The following is a 24,717-nucleotide window of genomic DNA, read 5'->3' on the forward strand; positions in this document are numbered from 1 at the left end:
ATGATTGTTTAGAGAATGGACACATATTCAGGCTAAGGCTATCATCATTCAATTACTTTATTGACTTCTTTTGGTTTGTATTTAAAACTCGGTGTGATAAACCATAGAGGACAAAATGACAAAATTAATATTTGCAAAAAGATGTTGTACAGAAATCCAGGAAAATTAAAAAAATAAATAAATAATTGGATTTTTTTTGCGATAAAGAACAATGATGTATACGTAATTTGACCCAAAATTTTGGTATGCCTGCGGATTCATATGAAAGGAGGTAGGCATCACTGCATCAACCAGACAACCATAACATAAGGCTAGCATTATTATGTTTCATTTGGATTTTGTATATAAATCAAATGGGCCAGATATCAATTGGGAATAATTCCTTTTGTACCAAGAAGAAAAAGGATTGTTCATGTTAATTTAGACATGCAATTTTCTATATTTCTAAATTTGTTATAAATAAACATATATACATATTGTATGAGAAAAACTTTCTTTATTTAACTTTTAGATATCTAAGCAACGTTTGAGAGAGGGATAGATGTGAAGTGCGCACCCTTCAAAATCTAAAGATTTCAAAATAAATATTTCTCTCTATACTTACCTAACATGCGGATATTAACATTTGTTCTTTTACATAATAGGTGTATCATTTTAAAAATCTTTAAATATAAAGAAATGAAAATGACTTTTATTCGTTTGTTACACGAGTATATCTTTGCCAATAAATCTAAGGGCCTGTTCACATTTACTGAAATGAGCTGAACTGAACTAAACTGATTGCAGCTGAACTGAATATTTTATGAGAGAGGAAAATTAAGAGCTGAACTGAACTGAACTGAACTGATTAGAGCTGAACTGAACTGAACTGAACTAAAATTAAGTAAATGTGAACAGGCCCTAAGTTTCCATGCCTCTCATTTTTTTTTCTCCCGGTTTCTTGTATGTAGCCACCTAAATAAAAGAGTAACATATCAAAAAGCACATGGTTCGAGATTTCCTCTCACAAATGAGTGTTCAAACTCTTGAATGTTTATTCTCTCTTCTCTCCAACTATTGCGAAGGTTTTGTGTTTGTTGTTCAATTTCTTCTCTCATGAACTCCCGTGTTTATAATTTATGATTATCTTCTCTACTCGAACAAAGGTATTGTATTTATGGTTAAATCTCACTATTCAAGAATTATTGTCAATTCCCTGAAAATCCCCTAAGCTTTTGATAACCTATATTTTAGCGCTATGTAAATTTAGCCCATGGATTTTTTAACAATAGCAAATTAGCAACCAATCATGAAAAAATAATGGGAAAGCATAGGATCAATTAAAAATTATAAAGAATTCTGATACCATGTTATATTAACCACAATAATCTCATATCATATCACATATCACACCATATATCACAATTGAATATGATTGTCAAGCAACCACTAATTACCAAATTAGAGACTCCTTAGTTTTCGAAATTTCTTCACATGAATTTTCAAAACCTTTTGTCTATTTGAGCATTCACAACACCATTTATTTCCCTTAAATGAGTATAGTTAATCATATAGCTAATTTTTCATTTCCTATTGTAAGCAATGCATAAAACCTAGTGAAAAGATTTACGAGTACATATTACAATTAAGGTGATAAAAGAAGTAGATACCCTTCCTCAATTCCTAAGAAGCCAAACCCGGTAGCTCAAATCTACCTATTCCGTATAATATTTCAGCTCAATAAAACCTTCTTCAGAGTTCTCACCTTAAAACCCGATAAAATAAAAACAAATACTCATGTATAAATGTCTAATACATTAATGATTTTGCATTGGGTTTAATGAAACACATTACGAGTAGCATATTCCAACGTCGACGTTTTTTCTTGAGTGCATAATTTATTAATACCAACAACAACCCCACTTTTCACTCATTTTTGTTGTCTCTTTCCTCTCTACATTCACAGTATTTGTCCACTCTCTTTGCCGGCCCGAAGAGGAGCCAAAAAGCAAACGAAATTCCGGAATTTAAATCAAATTCCACCAATTCATCTTATACCCGCCTCCAATTCTGGTAAAACTATTTCTCCCATGTTTTTGATCTTTTTTTTCATCATTTTTTTTGCTGTGATTTTTTTTTTTTTTTTCTTTTCTGAATATATATATATATATATATATATATTGAAGAAGTGAAGAACCAATTTACTTTGATTCTGGGTTTTTGATTTTTACGTAGTTATCTAATTCTGGTGAAATTCTACTGTTCAGATTTCTAGGGTATTCTGATTTTCCCCTAATTTGTTTTTATCATGATTATCTGCTTCTTCTTTTCTTTTCTTTTTTTTTTTCCCTATTTTGGGAAGTGGGGTTGGAGGTTTAATTTGTGGGTTTGATTTTTTATATATATTTTTTAATTTTTATTGATCCTTATTTTTTAATTTTTATTTGATAGGGTTTTGAGAATTTTGTGAGTACTTTAGTTGTGAAAAGAATTTTTGTGTTAATAATGGGTAAGCTGAAATGTAGTGCAATTTCTGATGATTGTAGTATATTTGATTTGATTTTTTTTAAAAAAAAAATTAGTTAAATGTAGTACACCTTTTTTAAGATCAAATTGATCCTTAGTTTTATTTCCTCATTTCTGGGTTTTATGAAGGTCATAGTAACTAAGTTTTATGGACAATTTAGGTGTCTAATTAGATTCATTTGTGTTTGATTTCATATATTGCATGCTATTTTTCCAGTGATTTGGTCAATGAGGTTGCTTACTAAGCTCATGGAATGCATGGCCTTAACCACATTATGTTTATGTGAGGGCATTGAAGTGCGCAGGGCATCGAGTTTGGGCATTTGATCACGGGTTTTATAGAGCATCACTGTAGTTTAATTTATGGTTATTTTAGATGTCTAATCTATTCTATCATAATAGGTTCATCCTCAATTGATTCCATGAGTTACATGTTATTTTTCAGTTTGGGTTCATGAAATGCGTGGCACGACTTTAGAATTCCCAGTACAGCTGAAGTACATTGGGAGTTTACATGTGAGGGCATTTAAGTGTATAAGGCGTTGAGGGAAGTGTATTGTAAATTGAGTTTAGGCTATGAGATCATTGAGACGAGACTATGCTGGGACACTGTGAAATCTAATGAACTTGTTTGCTTGGCAAAAAGGGGTTTTTCTTTCTTTCACTTGTTGGATTTCATTTGGTTTTGTTCTTATATCAATCTAGTTATTGGATGTTCCAGCCATATATAATATTAAGTTTGTCTTTGTGAATAAGATATTTTTTAATTTTTTGGATTTGTTGACATCCTCTTTATGACAATCATGGTATGCACAAGTTTGATTTATAATTCGTGAAAATGGAATATTTCTGAAGTTTCTATAGTTTCAACTTAGTTAACGATTGGGTTGATCTTTCCAGATTGTTCTGCGGTGTGGGTTTTAAGTTGTCAAACATGGTTAGCAATCTAAGTTTGGGAGATGGAATGATGATATTGGATGAGGCATTTTCGAGAACAAGGAAGATTATGGAAGGATATTCTAATGTTAAGTTCAGTGCAGAGGAGTACCAGAAATTTTATGAGTATCCAATTTGGCCCTTGTTTTAAATTTTGGCATTAGTTGTCTTCCTTTATTCTTGTCAATCTGTTTCTCCTTTACTTTGGTAGATGTGTTTACCTGCTGTGTGTCCAGAGGACTTCTTTTGACAATTCCAGGATGCTCTACGAACGATATCAGAATGGTTTAGAAGAATGCATCTACTCATTGGTAAGAATCAACTGCAGACCATTAGGATTCATGCTGCCAATTTTTTTTCTTGTTGCCAACATTGAATTTACAAAAAATATCTTTTAATCTTTAAATGTAGAGCTACTTCAAATTCATCATAGTCAGACTCAGACATTATCAAACTTTATGCATTTTTATTCTAGGTTATATTTATGTGTATATTATTTTTTAACATAGGCATGGCTCAAAAAACCATGCTGTACAAATTGAACTGGTGAAGTGGTTGACCTAACTATCAGAAATTTGCTAGTCAAGGTCTGTAGTGGTCTTTGGTTTGCACAAAGGTTGAAGCTGTGATGTACAGTACATTCTTAAATACTTGGGTCTTATACAAAGTGTTCTAAAATCAGGTCAATATTCCATTTGATTAAATGAATACTCTGGATATCATGCTGTATCCTTGAGTATCTTTTCACCTAAAACTTAACTACATATGATGGTTACTATTCTCTTATTTTTACCACAAGACACACAGTATACAGGCATAAAAGTATCCATCATCCCAAAATAAGGTACAAGTAAAAGTTTTAGAGACAGTGTTAAGGGACTCTTGTTTTGGCATAATGGCATCTTCTGTCTGTGGTTTTGCATATACTATTTTTGCTATGTTAATTGCTCATACAAATTTCTTCTCTGAGTAAATGAACAGTCAATAATGAGTCCAACTTTGGAAAGCTACGCTACTGAATATGGTAGTCTTTAATTTGTGAAATTTTTTCTTTGAAAAGATGGTCTATAGAGCAAAGAATACGTCTAAAAAAGATTCATTTATTCAAATAGCTGATTCATGATATTAATCAGTCGTCAGTACTCCTATATTCTGTTTAGGATACTTGTCCTTTTGTATATGCTGTTGTGTTTTGCTACTGTGTTTGATTGTTCTGCGCCCTTTTTTTTTTCAGGTCCTTCCATCGTTGGAAGATAAAAATGATGCTGCTCTCTTGACTGAGCTTGTGGTGAAATGGTCTAATTATCAATTGATGGCTAGGTGGCTGTCTAGATTCTTTTGTTACCTTGACCGTTTTTATATCCCCCGTGTTGGAGCTTTTGGCCTTTTGGAGCTAGCTATTAGATGCTTTCACAATCTGGTAGGCTATTTGTTCAATGTATAATCATTGCTGCTAGTTGAAATCACTAGAGGCCTTTTTTTTTTTCCTTTTCCTGACTGATAGCCTGTACCTCAACTTGTCATATATTTCAGGTGAATTCAAGGTGTAATAGTAAATTAGTTCCTGCTGCAATAGCATTGGTAGGACAACTCTTCTTGCTTTTATTAATTACTTATTAGTCTGGGCATTATTGCATTTCTTTAAATCTCCTGTTCTGTCAATTTTAGATTAATCAGGATCGCAATGGAGAGAAGATTGATAGTAACATACTTAAGAATGTTGTGGAGTACTTTGACATTGTAAGAACAGTAGGAGGAACCTGCTATGATGAATTTGAAAAGGCCTTGCTTGCAGATTCTGTTGCTCACTATTCTCAAGTTGCTTCACATGGGCTTTTGAATGATTCATGTGCTGATTATACATATAAGGTTGTTTCCAAAAATTTTAGTATCTTGTACTCTTTTCATGTTGATTTTCTATCAACCATTTTTACCTAATCTATAATTCTATAATCTATCTTATTCAATTGTGGGGTTTTTGTTAACTTTCAGGTGCAATGGTGCCTAAATCAGGAATCTGAAAGATCTAGTCAATTTCTCAACCCAACTTTAAGAGATAAGCTTCTGCAGGTGCGTTTGTGTCTTAAGTATGCTCCTACTTTGGTAGCAAAATCGATTTAGACTAATTGAGAAATTACTTTGATCCCCGCATATATGTCAAGTTATATAATTTCACTTTGATTTGACTTGATTTAGAAATTACTTTGGAATTTACTGATGAGGTTTTTGCTGATACTAAATTTTCTCTGTGGCCATTTTCTTGAAGGTGGTCAAGTCTTGCTTAGTCGATCAGGTTGTTACAAAGTTTGCTGAGAAGCAAAGGGCTGAAAACCAGGGCAAGTCAGCAGATTATCAGGTATGTAAATTCAAACCAACAGAGGAATCTGTAAAAGTGAGAATTTATAAACAAGGACGATATCAGTATAATTTGTTTCTGAAGCATAAAGACTTAATTGAGTTGATTTGTGAATTGGGTATAATTTATGTTGAAATTGAAAGATACATATAGTCATATAGATACAGAGTTATGGAAAGCTAGTTTTTTAAAACCAGTACATTTATTGTAAATACCAGCTAACAACTGTATGTACTAGTTTTGGAACATAACTATTTTCTGGAGGGGAAAAAAAAAACCTTACCATCACCGACCTAACGATAATTTTTGTATGGAAAGCTTTCAAAGAAGTCTGGGTGACACTCAACAACGTTATTCAGCTATTGTATATAACTGAATGTAGGGATTAGTTTTGGGTTTATATGAATCATTTTGTAACCCTTTACTTTCTGATATTTTCCATAAGTCAGAAATCAAACACAAATCACTGATATGGAATTAGTTTTATGCTTGCCATTGATTGTCTTTTAATTATTGCTTTTGTAGTTTGCTAATGTAATTTGCATTCAGCTCAATCCTAGTAGATACCTATACCTTCTTTCATTGGGGAGGGTAGATATGTGTGACTGTTATGCTAAATTGAAAGCAAGTAGTTTTCGCGATAAAATAATTTATTTTACAATAAATTTTACTCTACCTGAGGTACATATATCAGATATATGAACTGTAGGCGACTAGGTGTCCAATGATCTAATCTATTCCCAATGTCATATTATCATGTTTATTTGAATTGTTTCCATGATCTCTAAACCGGATTCTGGGTTGATCCTGCATGATTCTATTATCAGACCTGATTTATCAATTATTATGATGGCTGATTTTGTAGGATCTGCTGTCTAAATGTGCTGATCTCAATCTTGGGGATCCTGGTACGGATCAAAACTGGAATATGGTGCGACAGCCTTGATGTTAGTCGGAACTCGGAAGTAACATATAGTGCAAGAGATTGAGATTCCTCCATACAGTGATATCACCATTTTTTCTGACCGATATTTAAGGGTAGTAATACACAATAGAATTATGTTTAAGATGCTAGATAGTTACTGCAGGACTCTTGTAGACATCCTGTCGCCTGTGACTGTATGCCTGTATATATAATGTGTTTCAACATTAATATCTTGTCCATGTCTAGTTTCTTCAATCTCCAAAAATGCTAGATTTCTTATTTAGTTTGTCCTATAGTATCCGCAATCGTTTTCCTAATTTAGTATGTCAAAATTGCAATTCTCGTCTTTTCTGTTAAGTTACTCTTAGAGGAAGACTTAGAGTAAGGTCATTCAGAATGAAACATTGTAGATTTAGTATACTTATTTAAAGGAAATTCCTTAAAAACAAAGCTTGATGTGCAAAACAAAAATGGTGGATGTACATATAAGCAATCTTGGATGAACATAAGTAATATTGTAATTTTTTTATTTATGTCCTAGTGTATTACTACTAAGGGTCTGTTCATATTTACTGACTGAGCTAAACTGAACTGAATTGATTGGAGCTGAACTGAACTGAATTGAACTAAGCTGAAATGAATTTTTTATGAGAGAGGGAATTTAAGAGCTGAGCTAAACTGAACTGATTGGAGCTGAACTGAACTGAACTGATTGGAGTTGAACTGAATTGATTGGAGCTGAACTGAACTGAACTGAAAATAAGTAAATATGAACGGGCCCTAAATTTACTATTCCATCTACTATACAAAAAACAAAGTTCCAACTTCCAAGTATATCGGCCTAGTTTGTTATTATATTGGACTTATTTTGGTGTTGCTCCATTGGACAAGCAAGGGTGGTGCTGGACTGGACCTTCTGGTGTCCTAACTCCTAAGTGACTCCTTGTCTTTCAAGGGTAAAATTGTCAATGTGCCTAAATGTTAATCCTTGGTTTTTTAATGTACGTAGTAAAAGGTTCGTGATAGTTGAAGGAAAATTACTAACTATATTTATCAAAGCTAATTAAATTTGTTTTCAAAAAAAAAAAAAAAAAAAAAATTAAATTTACTACTCATTACTAAGTTTGCTCAAACTAATACTTGTAATAAATTATTCATCCATCCATATTGTTCCTTTTACACAATGATAGAGTTTAGCTATCTACTAACCATTACTTCATCCGTTCCTAAATTATATTCTTACTTCTAGTATTTATCCCTCACATAATAGAGAGATGTAGGAATGTAATTTAGGGATAGGGGGAGTAGTATTTACCAAAAACTTTCATATAAATAGCTTATACAAAAAAGATTTGGGAAAAAGAAAAGGCCTTTGCTCTATCTACTTTTTTATTTTACTTCCCAATAATGAACAATAACTCTAATAAGATACGAGGAATAAGTTATTGATTTTAGCATACTATATCGAGTGAAAAAGCCTAAATAATTTTATTTTATTGAATGAGATTATCTTTCTCGGCTAAAAGAAAAGTAAATTAGTAATAATTGCAAATATTTCTTCTACAAAAATATTGCTAGATGTCAATATGTCACAAAACTCACAATAAACAAAATATGTATGTGCTAATAATTAATAAAGATGACAATGTATGCTAATTTTATGTATCAACTATTGTAGTATTAAAATAATACTCATATGAAGTGAATCCCTAGTTAAACTTAACAAAACTCTACCGATATGTACTATTGGCTTAATAATGGAAATACCACATGTTTATTTCATTCCATTAACCGATGTAAAATTATGAAAATGTCAATTGTGGTTCCCATAGGAAAGAGACACTTAATTATAATTTAATTGTACTCGAGTTATACACAAGACATTTACAAAACAAGACATTTACTTGTACGAAAATTAACTTGATTGGATATTAATATTTCAATCGCTGTTTTACCAAACGTTTTTACTATCAATTATTACCTTAAAGCCTATCTATACACAATTAATTGGCAACTACTCGTTAGTCTAATATCTACTTACTACCACGAATCTTGTCAAACGAGATGAAAAATATAGATAAAAAACATTATTTGGATTTTGATATGGCCGGAGGTTACTAGGTCAGGTTAGGGTTATATTGTCATTTAAGCATGACATTAGACATGCTCTAGCGAATACATCGCTATCGATCTCATTTACTATTTATTTATTAGCTTAATGACGATCCTTCTACATTTATGGAATTGAAAGCGAGTTTATATTTACTGTAAGCTTGTAACTGCTTAACTATGCTAAATTTTCTCCGACAAAAAACAACAAAATTTTCTCTTTTTTTTTTTTTAGCAACAAAATTTTCTAAAGTTTTTTTTTCTAACCACATATAAAACCCACCTACCTAAAAGTAAAAATGTAAAATGGTAAATCAAAACAAAAGAAAAAAAAAAAAAAAAAAAAAGAGAAACTACAAGTACAAGTACCAAAGTAGGACAATATATAGGGGTTAGTCATCAACACAAAAGAGGAGCAAACAAAATGAAAGAGAGACATCACACCCAAAGGACAATCAATTTTGACACTTATCTTCTCCAAGGGTATTTTCGTCACTTCACATCACAGAACACAACACCTCAACAAAAAGGCAAAGGCGTCGATAGTTAAGTAAGTCCACGTACTCTATATGAAATGACCAAATTACCCTCTAATTCATTCTCCTAAAGAATTAAATTCTCTTTGGCTTACGTCGGTCTCTGGAATAATTTTTTATTTTTACCCACCCAGAAAAAACATACCTTAATTTTTAATTATTTTTTTTATTTAATTTTAAATATTATAAATATTGTTTTTAGTTTTTAATTTTTTTTCTGTGTTTTTCCTGTTGCTCTGTTGAAACACCACTCAGAAAAGCCTAGACAGAGAAAGAGGAGAGAGAGTTTAGAGGGAGAAAGAAGAAGAACAAACACAGGAAAAAAAAAAACCAAAAAAAAAAAAAAAAAAAGCCGCATTTGTTAAGAATAAACACTTAATTTTCGTTTTTCCTAATAAATTTCATTAGAAATATATTTGATTGATGATTTTGGGTCAATAAATTTCTGGGGTTTGGAGGAGTTTGATTAACTTTTCTGGGCTTTCTTGATATATTCGGAATTGATTGATTGATTAATTGTTCTTGTTGGTTACATTTTTAGGGTTTTTTTTTATATTTTTTTGTTTACTGGGTAGAAGAAGGAATTGTGGCTTATAATGGTAGTTTTGAGGGATTTGCTTCATGGGTTTTTCTGGGTTTTGGATTTCCGAAGTGGGTTTCTGAAATCTCTTTGGATTGATTGAGAATAATAAAGCAATTCTCTTTTTCTGGGGAATTTAATTTTAGGGTTTTTTTTTTTCTTTGAAGTTTTGAAATTAATTTAGCTGCTTCAATTTAGATGGTATTTTAGGTGCTATTAGGTTGAGTTGGGTGTTCTTTCTCTCTCCTGTTTTTGTCTGTTCTTGAGGAGGGGTTTGTGAAGATGAGAGACATTGAGCTTGAAGAAGGAGAAGCTTATTTGTTGCAAGATGATTATGATGATGATGAAAACATTGATCCTGACAAAGATTTCTCTTACATTGTAAGCCTAAACTTATTGCTAAAATTTTCTGCTTAAAACTTGTTTTTCTTCAATCCGATTTCAACTTTGTAGGTCTGTTGTGTAGAATACCTGATTAGTAGGGTAGGTTAGGTTAGGTTAAGACGTTAAATTTCTTAAAAAAAAAAAAAAAAAAGGTTAAGACGTTAAGTTGAGACATTATCGACATGATCATTCTAGTGATGTTAATGGGTGATTTGAAACTTAAGGGTTTTATGTTTCTTGGCCTCCATCAAAAATTCAAAACATGGTGTTTATGGAATTCATCTTGATGACTGTTATTATCCTGTCTCGTGTTCATCTAATGCCTGAAAGTTGGAACAATATGCTGTCATTGTTGATATTACATTGATCTATCTGTGTCAATTAGTGTTAGTAATTGAACTCATTTCCTCCCTTTGAAATTCGGGTTGGGAGACATGTTCAATTGGTAATGTGGTCTGATTGGTATGTGAAAATAGCTGGTCTGACTGCATGATCATTGTTGATATTGCATTGATCCAGCAGCGTCAATCAGTTTTAGTAATTGAACTCAACATTTCTCTTCCCTTTGTAGTTTGGGTTAGGGGACGTGTTCAATTGGTAATGTGGTTTGGTTGGTAAGTTAGCATTGTCTTTGTATATGATTAAGCCATTGTCAATTCTTTTTAGCACTGGAATTCTCTCTTTTTTATTTACATTTTTTTTTTCCTGGGAATTTTAATCATAGCATTTTGATTGAAACCTACGTTGGGTTTCTGATAATGTCTTAGAATAAAGGGATTAGTCGTATCACTGAGGATGATTTTGAGGGTGCATTTGCATGTACGTAACTCACGTGTCAAGTTTGATGTTTGAGTTGAACTTTCAATGTCGAGAGTGTGAAATTTAGATCAGTGATGAAGTATAAATCAAGCTACTGTATCAGTTACATTTATAATCCGAATTAAATTCTTGATGTGCCTTCCTCTGTATTGGTTTAGCTAACTTGAATATTTCAGAGAGAAACATGTTGGTTCTGCTTCTTTATTGAATATAGTTGCTCTAGTCTTTTAACCTGTTAATAATCTACCACTTTTTCTTGATCAACATTCATATGCTTGTTGTAAATGTTTCTCACGGTTATTGGAAAACAAGAATAGCTCGTTTACGACTTTGATCACCAAAGCATCCTACCTTTCTATTGTTTTCTTTTTGCTTCCTATATACATATTCTCATCTTAGCTTTGTGCTGTACAATCATATCCATAGAATACGTTAACCCCTATCATTCATTTCCTTAATACTGAATGGAAAAGGTTATATCACAGTGTAGTGTATAATTGGAAACTTTGGGTTTTGCAAAATGAAAATAGCTTTTTTACAGCGTAGATCACCATGGCATCCTACCTTGTTCTTGTCTTCTATCTACGTGAATTCATATTCAAATCTTACAGGCTTTATGTAGTCCACACAAATCCTTTTCCTCCTTTTTAGTACCTTTTATCATTCCTTAAGAATTAATGGGAAAGAGGATTAGGAAATACCATTAAAAGAAGTGCACCTGATACATACTTACACGGCGCTATTGTATTTTTTTAGCATGTCAACCCCCTTCCCCACCCACCCCCCTACCCCTCCTGTCAGAATATCTAAGGGGGTGAGATGCCCTCCTCTTTTAATAATTATCACTGCTGTAATCAAATGTGACTTTGAGGTGTTAGATTTCTGGAACATTGGAGAAGTGGAGACAAAGGCTTACTGAAGAATTCTATGGTCAGGGGATAAGTAGTTTATTATTTTGAATCTGTGGTCAGCACCTGCTGAAAATTCTCATTTACGCTTTATCATATTGGAACAAGTGTCAAGAGATACAGTTGTAAACATTAAGGTTGCTCTTAGGATTGGTTTTAACATCAAACAGAAACGCTTAGTTTTACACCTATTTTCGTTGGACCAGATTTTTTACTACATATGCTCTTGGTCTTTACAGAGCCTTTTTGTAATATCATGTGTCTATAAACACAATTAATGGCCCAGCTCTGAGCTACTGAGTTTAGCTAGCGTATACATTGAATTAGCTGGCCAATGTGCTGTTTTTGTCAATCCAATGCGAGAGATGCACTTTGGGTTCTTTATCGTTCAAGGTTCTTTGAAATATTTTAAATAAAAAGGGCCTCTTCTTGCAATCCGACATATTCTTCGTTCACCATAGATCTAGCTATTAACGGTAATTGCTGGTAATTTTGTTCCAATTAATGGAGATAATCAGCTTAAGATACATACCATTTTTGTAAAGAGAAAATGAGCAAAGTCTAGCAAGAAAACCTTTTATGATTTGTCTCCCAAACGAAGTCTGTATAGGCTGTGATTCTTCAATGAAGTTTTCCAGTCAAAACAACTTGAAGTATGGAATTTATTTTAGGATAATAATTTTTAATGGTTTATGTGAGGAGCTGCAATATTGTATGTGTGAATTTTATTAATTTTATACAAAACCTTGTGTGCTGCCATGGATTCGCATCTGGATGGTTCCTTTGACCTAGTGTTTGAAATATTAGGTTTTGTTTTGGGCGGATTTGAAGTTCTATATTACCGGGTTTCTTTGTGAGTTGGCATGATGCTTTACTTTTTTTTTTTTTATTTATTTATTTATTTATTTATTTATTTATTTATTTTTTTTATATTGTGTGGCTTGCTTGTTAACTGCATTTTTCTGTGGCCCATACCATCTATGTGAAAGTTATTTTTGATATTGTGGTCTTGGATATCTGTAGGACAGGAAGCTTGAAGATATCTTGGGACATCACCAGAAGGAGTTTATGGGTGGGGTCTCAGCAGAGAACCTGGGTGAGATTTCACGCCATGGAATTATTTTCTTTGTGCTAGTCCACATTTTCAAGTAATTCTATAGCAATTGTATAATCTTGATAGGTGCAAGATATGGGGGCTATGGATCATTCTTGCCAATGCAACAACGTACCCCTCCTACTCTGCCTAATCAGAGAAGCCAGAACCATGTTAATTCTAAGTCTCCCCAAGATATATTGTTAGAGGTGAATTTATGTGGAACGGTATGCTATATATTGCACTTATTATTCTAGCTTTCATTATAAACTTTTTCCATATTTCCTTGTGGTGCAGCATTTCCATCAAAACCCAACAATTACTTCTAAGAAGTCACTGCCAATTAGATCTATACCTTCCTCAGGTGACCAGACTGAGGAAGCAATGTCTGAATCAGGAACTTCCTTGATGAACAACCAATCCAAATTTCAAAGTTCTGGAGAGGTCGTTTCTAACAACCAAACAAATAAACCGTTGAAAATGGTTTCCAAGAATACCTCCCTGAAGTTTCGAGTCAAGATGGCATCTGAGACTATTCCATCTCTGGACAAATCTGCTATCTACAGTGGCCTAGGTCTTGATATGTCCCCTTCTTCCTCTCCCGAGGGTAGCCCCTCAGAGAATGATAGGATATCAACTGGCTTGCAAGAAATGAATTTGGAATCTCCTTCCTTCATTCTCCAGGTCAGCTTAAATGCGCTTTTATGCTGTATGTGTAAATTACTGGGTAATTTTTTTGGCTCATGCTAAGCTATTATTGTTCCTCTGGATCAGATTATGACGACTTTACCTATCCCTAAGAAAGACCTGCTTTCATCTCTTCCTGATAACCTTGTTAGTTTAAGGGGTATGGAGAGCAATCTTAATACTGGTTCACTAGGGACTGGGGAAGTAAATCCTGCCAATGTTTCTCATGAAAGCATGATCTCAAAGGGAAAGAAAGAAGCAAGGAAGGAGAGAAAAGCAAAGGTGAAGGGCACAAGTAAGGTCAAGAAATCAAAGCACAAGGGAGCGAGTGAGGAGAAGAAATCAAAGCAAAAAAATTCTAGTCTGAAACCTGTGGAATTGATGGAGAGTTGTGAATATCCTGCAAATTTTGGTACCTTGAATGCTACTAGAAGGGATGATAATGGAGCATCAACAGACAAAGAGGTTGCCTTCAATGCCTCCATTAATGCAGTTGCTGCTTATTCTGAAGAGAATGAACGTAATTTCTTGATGAGCAAGAGCATCAGCTCAAAACGTTCTACTGTGTTCAATAAGAAAACCGAAGTTGGGTGTTTGGGTGAGGACATTGGCAACCCAATGAAACCGGTCTGTGTAGCTAGGCCTAAGGCAAAAGAGGAACCTGATTCAGCACAAATGAATGAAGTGATGGAGGATGATGTGAATGCTATTACCTTAAGAGGGGAGATGGAGAAGGAAAAAAATCTAAATTTTGTTCAGAGGAATGAATTCACTTCTGAGAAGAGGGATGAAGTTGGATGGAGACATGATGACGTGAAGAAGCTCTCCAAACAAAATTACATTTTGAAGGATCGAGTGAAAGAGGAAGTGCTTGATTTAGCACAACCCAAGGACAAAAATGTCATATTGATTTCGAAAGGTGAATCTAGTACAGAAAAGAGGAATGAAGGTCGAAGAGAGAATGAGTTGAATAAGTTTCTAAAACAACAGAGCATGGCATTGTACAAAGTAAAAGACGAAGTTCCAAATTCAGTATGCTCTATTGAGGCTGGTGTGTATAGCAAGGAAAATGGAAATGCGGAGATGATTCCTAAAGATGAGGAGGTATGTTTTCTTTCTGTGAAAGATGAAGGAAATGGTAAGTGCAGTGATGTTTCTCAGGAGATGAAATACGATAATGTGGTTGAGTCCTTGAAGCAAAAGTCACGTTCCAGGGAAATGACTCACTTGCCGGCAGAGCAAGGATTGCTTAGTGAAAAGGAAAATCCATCCTCTGTGGTCAAGAAAAACTTACAGGATGGTCAGATTGAAGGGGTCTCTGCCACTGAGGCACCAAGAAGCTCAATTATTAGCTTGTCAGCATCAAAAAATGAGGCAGTCATTTGTAAAAACAACATTCCTTCTAAAAGTAAAAAGGGTGGCACTGATTTACGTAAGGATACGAGAAATAATAGTGAGGCTGTTGGTAAGGCAAATCGAAGGAAGAAAGGAAAAGAGCTGAACTCAAAGGAATTGGTGATGGAAATTTCAGAGCAAGGGCCACAAGCTCCCACAACAAAGCTGAAGGACAAGTCTAGCAGTAATAAAACTAGTTCTGCTGCTATTGGTGGACCTAATATGGGAGATCTCCATGGTGTTAAGGTTCCTGTTGGGGATGTGCCACCAGTAGAGAATCCTCCAGTAGTGACATTGGAAGATTGGGTTGAATGCGACAAGTGTCATAAGTGGCGGCTTCTTCCTTTAGGCATGAGCGCAGGTTCCTTCGAAAATATGAAATGGACTTGTAGCATGCTTACTTGGCTGTAAGTTTTTCATCTTAAATATGCTATATTCAGATCGCTTTCATTCTTATGATAAAATTACTGTTACTGCTTCAATGATGAACTTTTAAATGCTTTTAGACGTCTTTTCATGTGGTATGGGATAGAGATATACTTCTCCGTTTCATTGAGATTGTATTAGTATGACTGACACATTTGCTAAAAATATCTTTAATTATGTAGCATTAGTGTAATTTATAATTTTAATACATTGAAATTATACATTGAGATGAATCAACATCTTTCATGACATTTGTTTTCTACTCCCTCCGTCCCCGAAAGAACGACCGTTTTGAGTTGATTTCGCAGGTATTAATAAAGTTAAATAAAAACAAGTAAAAGTATATTGGAAAGATAAATTTACATGAGGTTTACAAAAAGTAGAGAGAGATAGTAATAAAAGTATATGGAAAAACAAAATTTTATATGGAGAAGCTAATTTTGTACAAATATTGTTGCAAATTGGTGGGTATTTTAATGCTAATGGGTCATTCTTTTTGGGACTAAAATTAGGCCAAATGGGTCGTTCTTTCGGGGACGGAGGGAGTATATATTACTTAGAGTTCAAGCTAGTTTGTGAATAGTGCAAAAGTCAAAGTGTTGCAATTTTGAGGAACCAATGAAAGTTCTAGTTATTAGATGAAACTTACAGGAAGCTATCAAACTATCCAATTGCTTGACCAGAATATGTTCGTACCTTGAGTTGTCTCTCTGTCTCACCTCCTAGTGCTTGCTTTTTCCTCTACTGTTGGTTAGATTTAACAGTTTAATTCTGAAGACATTATACAAGTACATACATTTTTTAAACTTTTAAAGTGTTTAAATTTTCTTAGATTGACTAGTTATCTTTAAGCTTAATATCCCCTCCCGTATCTCTGGCTGATCTTTTCATGGCATATTACTGTTTTCTAGGCCTGGGATGAACAAGTGCAGTTTCACTGAGGATGAGACAACTAATGCTCTGTACGCATCGTATATACCCCTGGATCCTGCTTCTATGATTCAGAATAATCAGCCACCTTATCTAGATGCAAATGCATCCGTAACAGCCAGTGCCGTTCATGTTAATGTTCTTGCCAGTCAAGCTCGTAGTTTCGATGTTTTGCCCTGTGGAAGCAAAAAGAAGAATTTGGTGAAAACAGAAATAGAGGCAGCACGACGAAGTGGTGTTCAAGACTTGCATCATCCTGTCAAGAAGGATCAGCAGCGCTCGGGTGAAATAAGGAATATGAAGAATCTTAAAAAACTTCCTCGGGAGTTGGATCCTGTTCAGAAGAGTGGTAAGCATTCAATCATTCTTAATTAAACTCATTTGTTAGTCCTAGCTGTTGGCAGATGGAAGAACTCTGGCCTATTGTGTCTTCGCCTTAAAGCCTTACTGAATGCCCAAAATAATGTGAAGTAGAAATGCCTTTTGTGGAAACCATGTTTTAGAGAACCATTAACAACTCATTTTACTGACTATTTTCTTAAATGAATACAATTCTGAGATTTTGTATGTATTTTCAGATGGAGGAGACTTTTTCATTGCTGTTCTTTAAAATTGTCTCTTCTCTACTTTTTAAAGATCGTATTACTTGCCACTATTCAAGTTTCATAGCATCGTTCCTAATCTGTGCTCTTCTGCAACTTCTGTCGGTGGATTATTAATATTTGATAGAATTTCAATGTTCATGTTAATGTTGCACCCCCCCCACCCCAACACACACACGCCCAAATTTAAAGAAGTGGACTGATTCTTATTACCAAACGTCAATCAGTGTATTAATTTCATTTTCTTACTTACTAAATGTGAAGGGAAAAAAAAAACGCCAAGATGTTTAGCAGGTCGCAGTTGGCCCAACTACTATTTGACTACCAGTGAGTTAGAAAGCTAAATTGCTGGATTATGAAAGATTTTCTCTCAGTTTAATCTCAATATTTTCCTATTTTTTAACGAATTTTATGTCGGATGTATTTGAAATGAATTGTGTTCTGTTTTGTTGCTGTGGGTATATGAACAACCCTTTTAATTCCTCATTATGGAAACAAACTTAAATGTGGTTTGCTAGATTTGTTTTTGTGCCTTTCCTCCTTCGTGTTGCAGGTATGCAATTGTTAAGAGGATTTCTGCTTGGTTCTCAGATGTGATATTTCTTACATATATGCAGCTTTATTTAAATATTTAATGTACATCCACAGGTGATGGCAAGCCATCAAATATTGTTAAGAAGAGGGTAGCAGATGTTGAGGCATATGGAGCTTCTAAGAAAATCAAGAGAGTGCATCAGCAACCTATGGAAGAGTTTGATCCTAGTGTTCCACAGGATTTTGTGAAGGGAAGCTCAAAAGATTATCCTGTGAAAGCTAAAGACAGGGCTCGCTATGATATAACTTCCAAGGATAATGAGATATATAATGTGTCTGGGACAAAGAGAAAATTGAAGGACAAACAGCAACGTGTTAATCTTTCAGTAGCGCCCTCAGGCAATGGAGAACACTTAGTGAGTAATTGGGAGGCCGGGAAGAATAGTGTTTCTGCACACAGGAAAGAGAAGAAGTCAAAATCTTCAAACTTTCAGGCAATGGAGAGTAGTGCAGACAAGGGAAAAGAGAGGCTTTTGACTCTTGATGCTAAATCTAATCTTGGTGGTTCTGGTGAAAGTGGGCGACGCAAGGGAGGTATGTCGGATGGCATTCCTTCAGAGCAATATCATGTGGACAGGGTTTCTCGAAAGACTCCAGCAGGTAGAACATCTTCTGAGATGGCTCTTGATTTAGGTTTATCAGACAATGCAACCACCTCTAGCTCTTCAAAGATTTCTCGCAAAGTTAAATCAAAAGTGCGTGAAGTGAAATCTTCTCCTGTTGGGTCAATATTATCCTCTCCAAAAAAGGTTTCTAGGACTGATCCTGATAAAGGGACAAGTAAGAAATCTTTGTTATATAGCGATCAGCGGCCGAAAGCTGGAGCAGAAAGTGCTGCAAATGAGTTTGCACCACATAACGACGGGTATAGAGATAGAAGATCTAACCTCTCTAGAAATTCTGGTGTCTTGTCTGATGCAATCGATGAGGATCAATTTGGTAAGAAAGTTTCATCTGGGAGATATTCCCATGCAATAGATACCCAACATAAAATTGAAGATTACAAGGATAGAGGTGGTAAAGCGGACATCACATATGAAGGAACATCGACTTCACAACAGAATTTGGTTGCTGAAAGTCAGATAATAAAATCCCCAAATAAGTTGCATTTTGATGGAACTAATTCTGTGAAAGGAAAGTCACATATTTCCAAGATTGATAGGGAAAAGGAAGTATCATATAATTTGCATAGTGCTCCTGAAATTGGAGGTAGTGGATCTAATGGTGGGAGAGATGAAGATGTTAATGGAATTCCCTTCAGGCAGGTTCCGGCTGGTCGTGTTAGTTTGAGACAAACGCAGCATACTGGGCAAGTGCCCAATGACGTTGAGGCTTCAAGTTCTAGAAACAAAGATAACTTCCATCGGGCTGCTAAATCTGCGTTGAGAGAGGCAACTGATCTTAAACATTCTGCTAATCGTATGAAGGTGTGTTGTCTATTCCCACTATGTATGGTTTGTTTAAATCAAACCTACATTAGTTAACAACTTTTCTCACTATTGTTCGGTTTGCATTAAGGTTGCTGGGTCAGGTCTAGAAAGTACTGGCATCTTCTTTCAGGCAGCACTAAAGTTTCTTCATGGAGCATCTTTGTTAGAACCTGGCAACAATCAAAGTAGAAGTGGGGAGATGTCACCAAATGATGTGTATACCAGCACTGCGAAGTTATGCGAGTATGTTTACTTTTGTGCGAATTTTCACTGCTCCCTTTTTCTTATTATAGTTTGAGATTCAATTGATTTGAGCATGACAAAGCAAGCTGCGTCTCTCTCTTGCTGAATAGACTGTTTAGACCCTGAGGGTTTAATTGGATGTTTGTACTTGATCTAGTTCTTTTTTTGTATATGATAGTTTAGGCTACCTCGCATTTGCTGTCGATGTTCAAGTGACTGAAAAAAAATTCCTTTAAGTTGTTTTAGTTGTCTACTTGTCTTAACTCTCTTTAATGCACCAATTTACGTTTGGGTTGTGAGTCTAGTGACTATGTGGCATATGATACATGTACTAGTATTTGTTCTTTACTGGAAATCATAGATAGGCAAATTTTCATACAACTAGTCACATCTGCCTGATTTTGGATGTTTTTGATAAACAGTTTTATTCATTGTGATTTGCAGATATTGTGCCCTTGAATACGAACGATGCAATGACATGGCCTCTGCTGCTTTGGCCTACAAATGTATGGAGGTAGCCTATATGAGAGTGGTATATAGTAATGATTTTGCTGCAAGCAGGGATCGTCAGGAGCTGCAAATGGCTGTAAGAGCTGCTCCTCAAGGTAATGAGACTGGTAGATTCTAAATTCTGGTATATATATATGTTTTATTATTTTTATTTTTTTTAAAAAATTTTTGCACGGGGTTTCCTACTCTTAGTGGGATTTCTAAATTTCTTTTGGATTTTGTTCGGCTTGCTAATGTTAAGTATCTCTTGTTTTAATCACAGTGGAGTCTCCATCATCATCTGCCTCGGATATTGATAATTTAAATCAAGCTGTCATAGATACGGTCAAGGATGGACTTTCTGCAATGGATCATCGAAGTCATGTTGTTTCTGCTGGAAACAGGCCAAACTTCATGCGGCTGCTTGACTTTGTATGTGTACCATATCTGAGACAGCCACTGCCTGCAAACTGTGCATAGTGTACATTCCACATAATATTCATTTCCATATGAACTACCATCCTCAGCTTTTCCCTATATAATATGCTTTTATGCTAAAAATATGAATAGAACGGAGGTATTTTCTGAACTAAGGGGAAAATTGGGGGTCTTTTCGAAAGTTGAGGAGAACTTGATCATTGTGTATGTAAACAGTTTTTGTTTATTGCTGTTATGATCATGGAATTCTTCTCCACCCCTCTTGTCTCTTCTCCACTTATGGGAGGATAAATTGGTTAATTTGGTACTATATTATAATCAGAATTCATAAATTGATAGTGGATCCTTATATTATGATCTTGAGGTCTGCCCAACAAAATCGTGATTGTCCTAAGAATTTATGTATGTTTCATTCAATTGCTCAACTTTATCTTGAGTCTAATAGGCTCTTGCTTGATTACAGACACATGATGTAAATCTTGCAATGGAGGCATCCAGAAGGTCACAAAGTGCTTTTGCAGCCGCGAAGCCAATCTTTACACAGTCAGGAAATCAGCATGGCATAAATTCCATTAAAAGTGTTCTGGATTTCAGCTTCCATGATGTAGATGGTCTTTTACATCTGGTGCGCCAAGCAATGGAGTCTATCAAGTCTTAATGTTGAACATGAATTCGCAGTTCCATTCATCAGTGCAGTGAAGCTGAGTTTTTCCAAGGGGGGCTTTTTCTGGTGCGTATAATATTTCAGATCCCAAATACCTTTTTTTTGGTACGTCTTTTTTTCCTTAAATGCATCGAGACTTGATAGCAGGTGATTAGTTTGTCAAATGGGCTTATGAGTTATCTCTTCTGACAGGTGTATGATGTAAAGTCACTCAGTTGGCTTCAAAGCATGTATAGGATTTAAAACCAAAACATGTACAGAAGATAAAATGGGTAATTGTGAAAGGATTATTTGACTGAGATTAATTGCATATCCCCAGAAACAACCAAGGTATGTAGAGCATTTTCAAATTAACAACACATTGTGGTGCCTTATATTTTTTAAGCATCTTATTGTTGTAGCTTATTATTTTCTCTTTTGTTCTACATCATCAGTTGAGGAGCATGGGGGATGTTCGTTTTTTGTAAATATTCAGTAAAAAATTATTTACTCAAGGAAAGCAGTTAACATTTCTCTTTTGGGGTATTCATGCTGCCTTGCTACCAGCACTCGGTTGAGAGAAACGGCAGGTATATATTTTCCCTGTAAAACTTTTTATGGGGTGATATGTCAGTAGTGAGTGCTTGTAACCCAGTTTGATTGTTTAGGGAATATGTGGCCATTTACTGCAAAATTGACAAATTTCTTTGGAAAAATTATCAAAAACTACACTTTTAATAAGGGTATTTGTGAACAACTACTCGCTAAAAAAAATTTATCAAAAAAACTACCCCTAAATTTTAAAACTTAGAGTAGAACTACCTAACTTGTTCAATATATTTGAAAATCCCTAATTGAAGAAGTGCATTCAAGTGGAGTTTGCAATTCATAGGTAATTTTTCTCTTTTGTTCCATTAATTATGAATTTGGATGTTAGGGTGCAATGATTAGCAAAATAAGGGTTCTTAGAAATTGGGGATAATTTGAAATTGGTTGAATTTGTTGCTTTTAATTCAAATTGATTATTTTAGGGTTACGAATTAAGGTCGAATTTGTCATTGTTTCGTGTCTTTTTGGAGGGAATTGAACAAGTGGGACCCACACATCGGAGTTTGTTGTCGGAAAGTTGAAATGGATAGTGCTACTCTTAAGTTTTTAAATTTAAGGGCACTTTTATTTGATAAAATTTTTTAGCGAGTAGTGTAGTTCCTAACAATTTTTCCAATGAAATACCCCTATTAAGCGTGTAATTCCCGACAATTTTTCCAATACCTTTTTTTTTTTTTTTTTTTTTTGACAAAGTTTTCCAATTCCTTTATTTGATTAAGAAATGTTGTGTTAGGTTATTATCTTAAACAACACTTACTCTGCTGATCAAGGTTCTGTTGCAGGTTTGATCACTTGGTGCTGAATTGATTAATGGCGGCAATTTTGAATAATAGAAGATGAGTACCCCTGGAGTGATTTTTTTTTTTTTTTTTTTTTTTTCATAGCCATTTTTCCCATATATTGATACAAGTACATAAAAGGGATTTTTTCTTCTTCTTTTTTCTTAAGTTCTTTTTGGTAGACTTAGATGCACATATTTTATTTGGTTGGTGCTCTTGAAATTACATATATATATTTCTTTTATCTTGTAGAGAGAAATTACTAAGAGGAAAAGAGGGGTTTTTAGTTCAGTTTTTTGGGGCAAAACTATTTGTCAAAGGCTCTGGGATGATTACACAAATTCCAAATTGTCCCCCTCCCCCACTTGGAGTGTAATTATTTAATATGTCTTTGGAATAGAAATTGTCAATACACTATTTCAATTTTTTGTGATGAAAAAATAAATAAATAAAATAGACTGACTTTTTCTTTTCCCTAAAATAGATATACACAAGAAGTAATATTTATACAATCCACATTGAGGTGCCATTACGGTTAACCCTCCAATATTTATTCAAAGTTACAATTATTATTTTTTTTTTTATAAAGAAAAAGTTATAATTATTGATATAAATGAAATATTATAAGCTTATTGAAAATAAAATAAAATTGTAATGCAAAGTAACATTTTTATCCTTAAAAAATATACTTCCTCCGTTCTTTTATTATTGCACCACTTGCCTTTTTAGGAAGTTTGACAAGTATTGCACCATTTCCTTTTTAGGAAAAAAAATTATTTGTGTTCACACTATAAATATCCAACATACCCTTGTTTTTTCACTTACTTTTTAGTTTATTAATATGTCACATAAATTTTGTATTTTTACCTTTCTCTCTCTTACTTTTTTCCATTACCAAAATATTTATACCCAACTCCTATGGTGTAATAATAAAAAAATTGGAGGAAGTATCTAAACTTTGTTTATGTGACATTATTTTTGTTATATTATCACTTAGTTAAAAATTTCATCTTATTACTTGTTTTATATATATATATATATATATATATATATATATATATATATATATATATACATATATATATATATATATATATATATATATATATAAAATTAGTTGATAAATATTAGGGGTGAGTGAAAAATTAGGGTACTTAGAATCTGAATCTGAATTCAGTAGTAAACTAAAGAACCTGAACAATATATCTTTTTTTTTTTTTTTTTTTTATTTACAACAGCAAACCACAAAACTAGATATTAAAGGAAACATCAACTAAACATAAAATTGTCTCAAAGATCCTAGCAAATAAATTAAAATTTTTTTTGGGATATTATTTCCACGAAATAGAGTGCCATTGTCCGGCAAAGGCACATTACTGACAATACTATTGTAGCATTTGAGATCTTTCATTCAATGAAACGTGGCGGGGAAGGGAAAGAGGGCAACATTGCTTTTAAACTAGATATGAGCAAGGAGTATGATCAGGCGGAATGAATTTTACAAGTAATGATAAAACTGGGTTTTCGGCAAGTTGGATACATCGGATAATGTGTTGTATCAATAGTGTTTCCTTTGCCTTCAAGATCAATGGTGGTATCTTAGGGTATGTTGTTCCGTCAAGGGGGTTACGTGAGGGTGACCTATATCTCTGTGCTCATTTCTTTTGTGTGCAAATTCTTTTTCGACTCTGATTACTAATGCGGCAAATGATAACCTCATTCATGTAGCTAGAATATGCAGAAATGCTCCCAGGGTCTCATTTTTTTTTTTTAATGATAGTATACTTTTTGCTAGGGCTACTTTGCAAGAATGCTCAATTATTGCTAATATTATTAGCGAATACGAGGAGCAAAACAGAAGTCTTTTTTAGCAAAAAAAGTGTGCACAAGTTGAAAGCAAAAGATTATTGATATTCAGGGTGTTCGGGAAGTTGAAAGATATGAGAAGTATCTTGGTTTGCTGACCATTATTTGAAGATCGAAGAAAACGATTTTTGCAGGGTTAAAGGAAAGATTGTGGAAAGAGTTGCAGGGGTGGAAGGAAAAGCTCTTATCTAGATCGGGTAAGGAATTTCTCATTAAACTGTGGCTCAAGCTATCCTGACATATATGATGATCATTTTTAAGCTTCTCGAGGGCCTCATTGATGAATTACATGCTAAGCTTGCACGATTTTGGTGGGGGTCAACGGAGTCTACAAGTAAGTGCAATGACAAAGGTGGGATCACTTGGGTCAACCAAAAGCTTAAGTGTTTCAACAAAGCCCAACTTGCCAAACAAATTTGGCGGCTTCACCACAAT

The 24,717-nt window shown here is 34.1% G+C and overlaps 2 protein-coding genes across 5 annotated transcripts; both read left to right on the plus strand.

Moving 5' to 3' along the window:
* The first annotated feature begins 1,891 nt into the window (after window positions 1-1,891).
* Window positions 1,892-7,020, plus strand: LOC145626583 (cullin-1-like). Of its 2 annotated transcripts, none has more exons than XM_081679036.1 (9): window positions 1,892-2,052; window positions 3,406-3,567; window positions 3,653-3,752; window positions 4,676-4,861; window positions 4,975-5,022; window positions 5,110-5,310; window positions 5,434-5,511; window positions 5,708-5,797; window positions 6,663-7,020. In XM_081679036.1, exons 2-9 carry the CDS (start codon window positions 3,440-3,442, stop codon window positions 6,741-6,743), a joined length of 912 nt encoding a protein of 303 aa, XP_081535162.1. In that variant the 5' UTR covers window positions 1,892-2,052; window positions 3,406-3,439; the 3' UTR covers window positions 6,744-7,020. The 2 variants fall into 2 exon arrangements, with proteins under 2 accessions (XP_081535162.1, XP_081535163.1); XM_081679037.1 differs by lacking the exon at window positions 1,892-2,052 and adding an exon at window positions 3,257-3,311.
* Window positions 7,021-9,270: 2,250 nt separating this feature from the next.
* Window positions 9,271-22,956, plus strand: LOC145628814 (cysteine-tryptophan domain-containing zinc finger protein 7-like). 3 transcript variants are annotated; one of them, XM_081681223.1, is made up of 14 exons: window positions 9,271-10,328; window positions 13,082-13,154; window positions 13,239-13,360; window positions 13,449-13,835; window positions 13,926-15,640; window positions 16,571-16,938; window positions 17,840-19,212; window positions 19,304-19,458; window positions 19,903-20,063; window positions 20,231-20,379; window positions 20,849-21,115; window positions 21,242-21,379; window positions 21,484-21,618; window positions 22,420-22,954. In XM_081681223.1, the coding sequence occupies exons 1-11, from the start codon at window positions 10,230-10,232 to the stop codon at window positions 21,041-21,043; spliced, it is 4,797 nt and encodes a 1,598-aa protein (XP_081537349.1). In that variant the 5' UTR covers window positions 9,271-10,229; the 3' UTR covers window positions 21,044-21,115; window positions 21,242-21,379; window positions 21,484-21,618; window positions 22,420-22,954. The 3 variants fall into 3 exon arrangements, with proteins under 3 accessions (XP_081537349.1, XP_081537350.1, XP_081537348.1); XM_081681224.1 differs by having other exon boundaries at window positions 9,272-10,328; window positions 20,849-21,154; window positions 22,408-22,956; XM_081681222.1 differs by having other exon boundaries at window positions 9,272-10,328; window positions 20,849-21,154; window positions 22,420-22,953.
* Window positions 22,957-24,717: the final 1,761 nt, after the last annotated feature.

Source organism: Chenopodium album, chromosome 4, assembly GCF_948465745.1.
Source record: "Chenopodium album chromosome 4, dcCheAlbu1.1, whole genome shotgun sequence".
Taxonomy (NCBI): Eukaryota; Viridiplantae; Streptophyta; class Magnoliopsida; order Caryophyllales; family Amaranthaceae; genus Chenopodium; species Chenopodium album.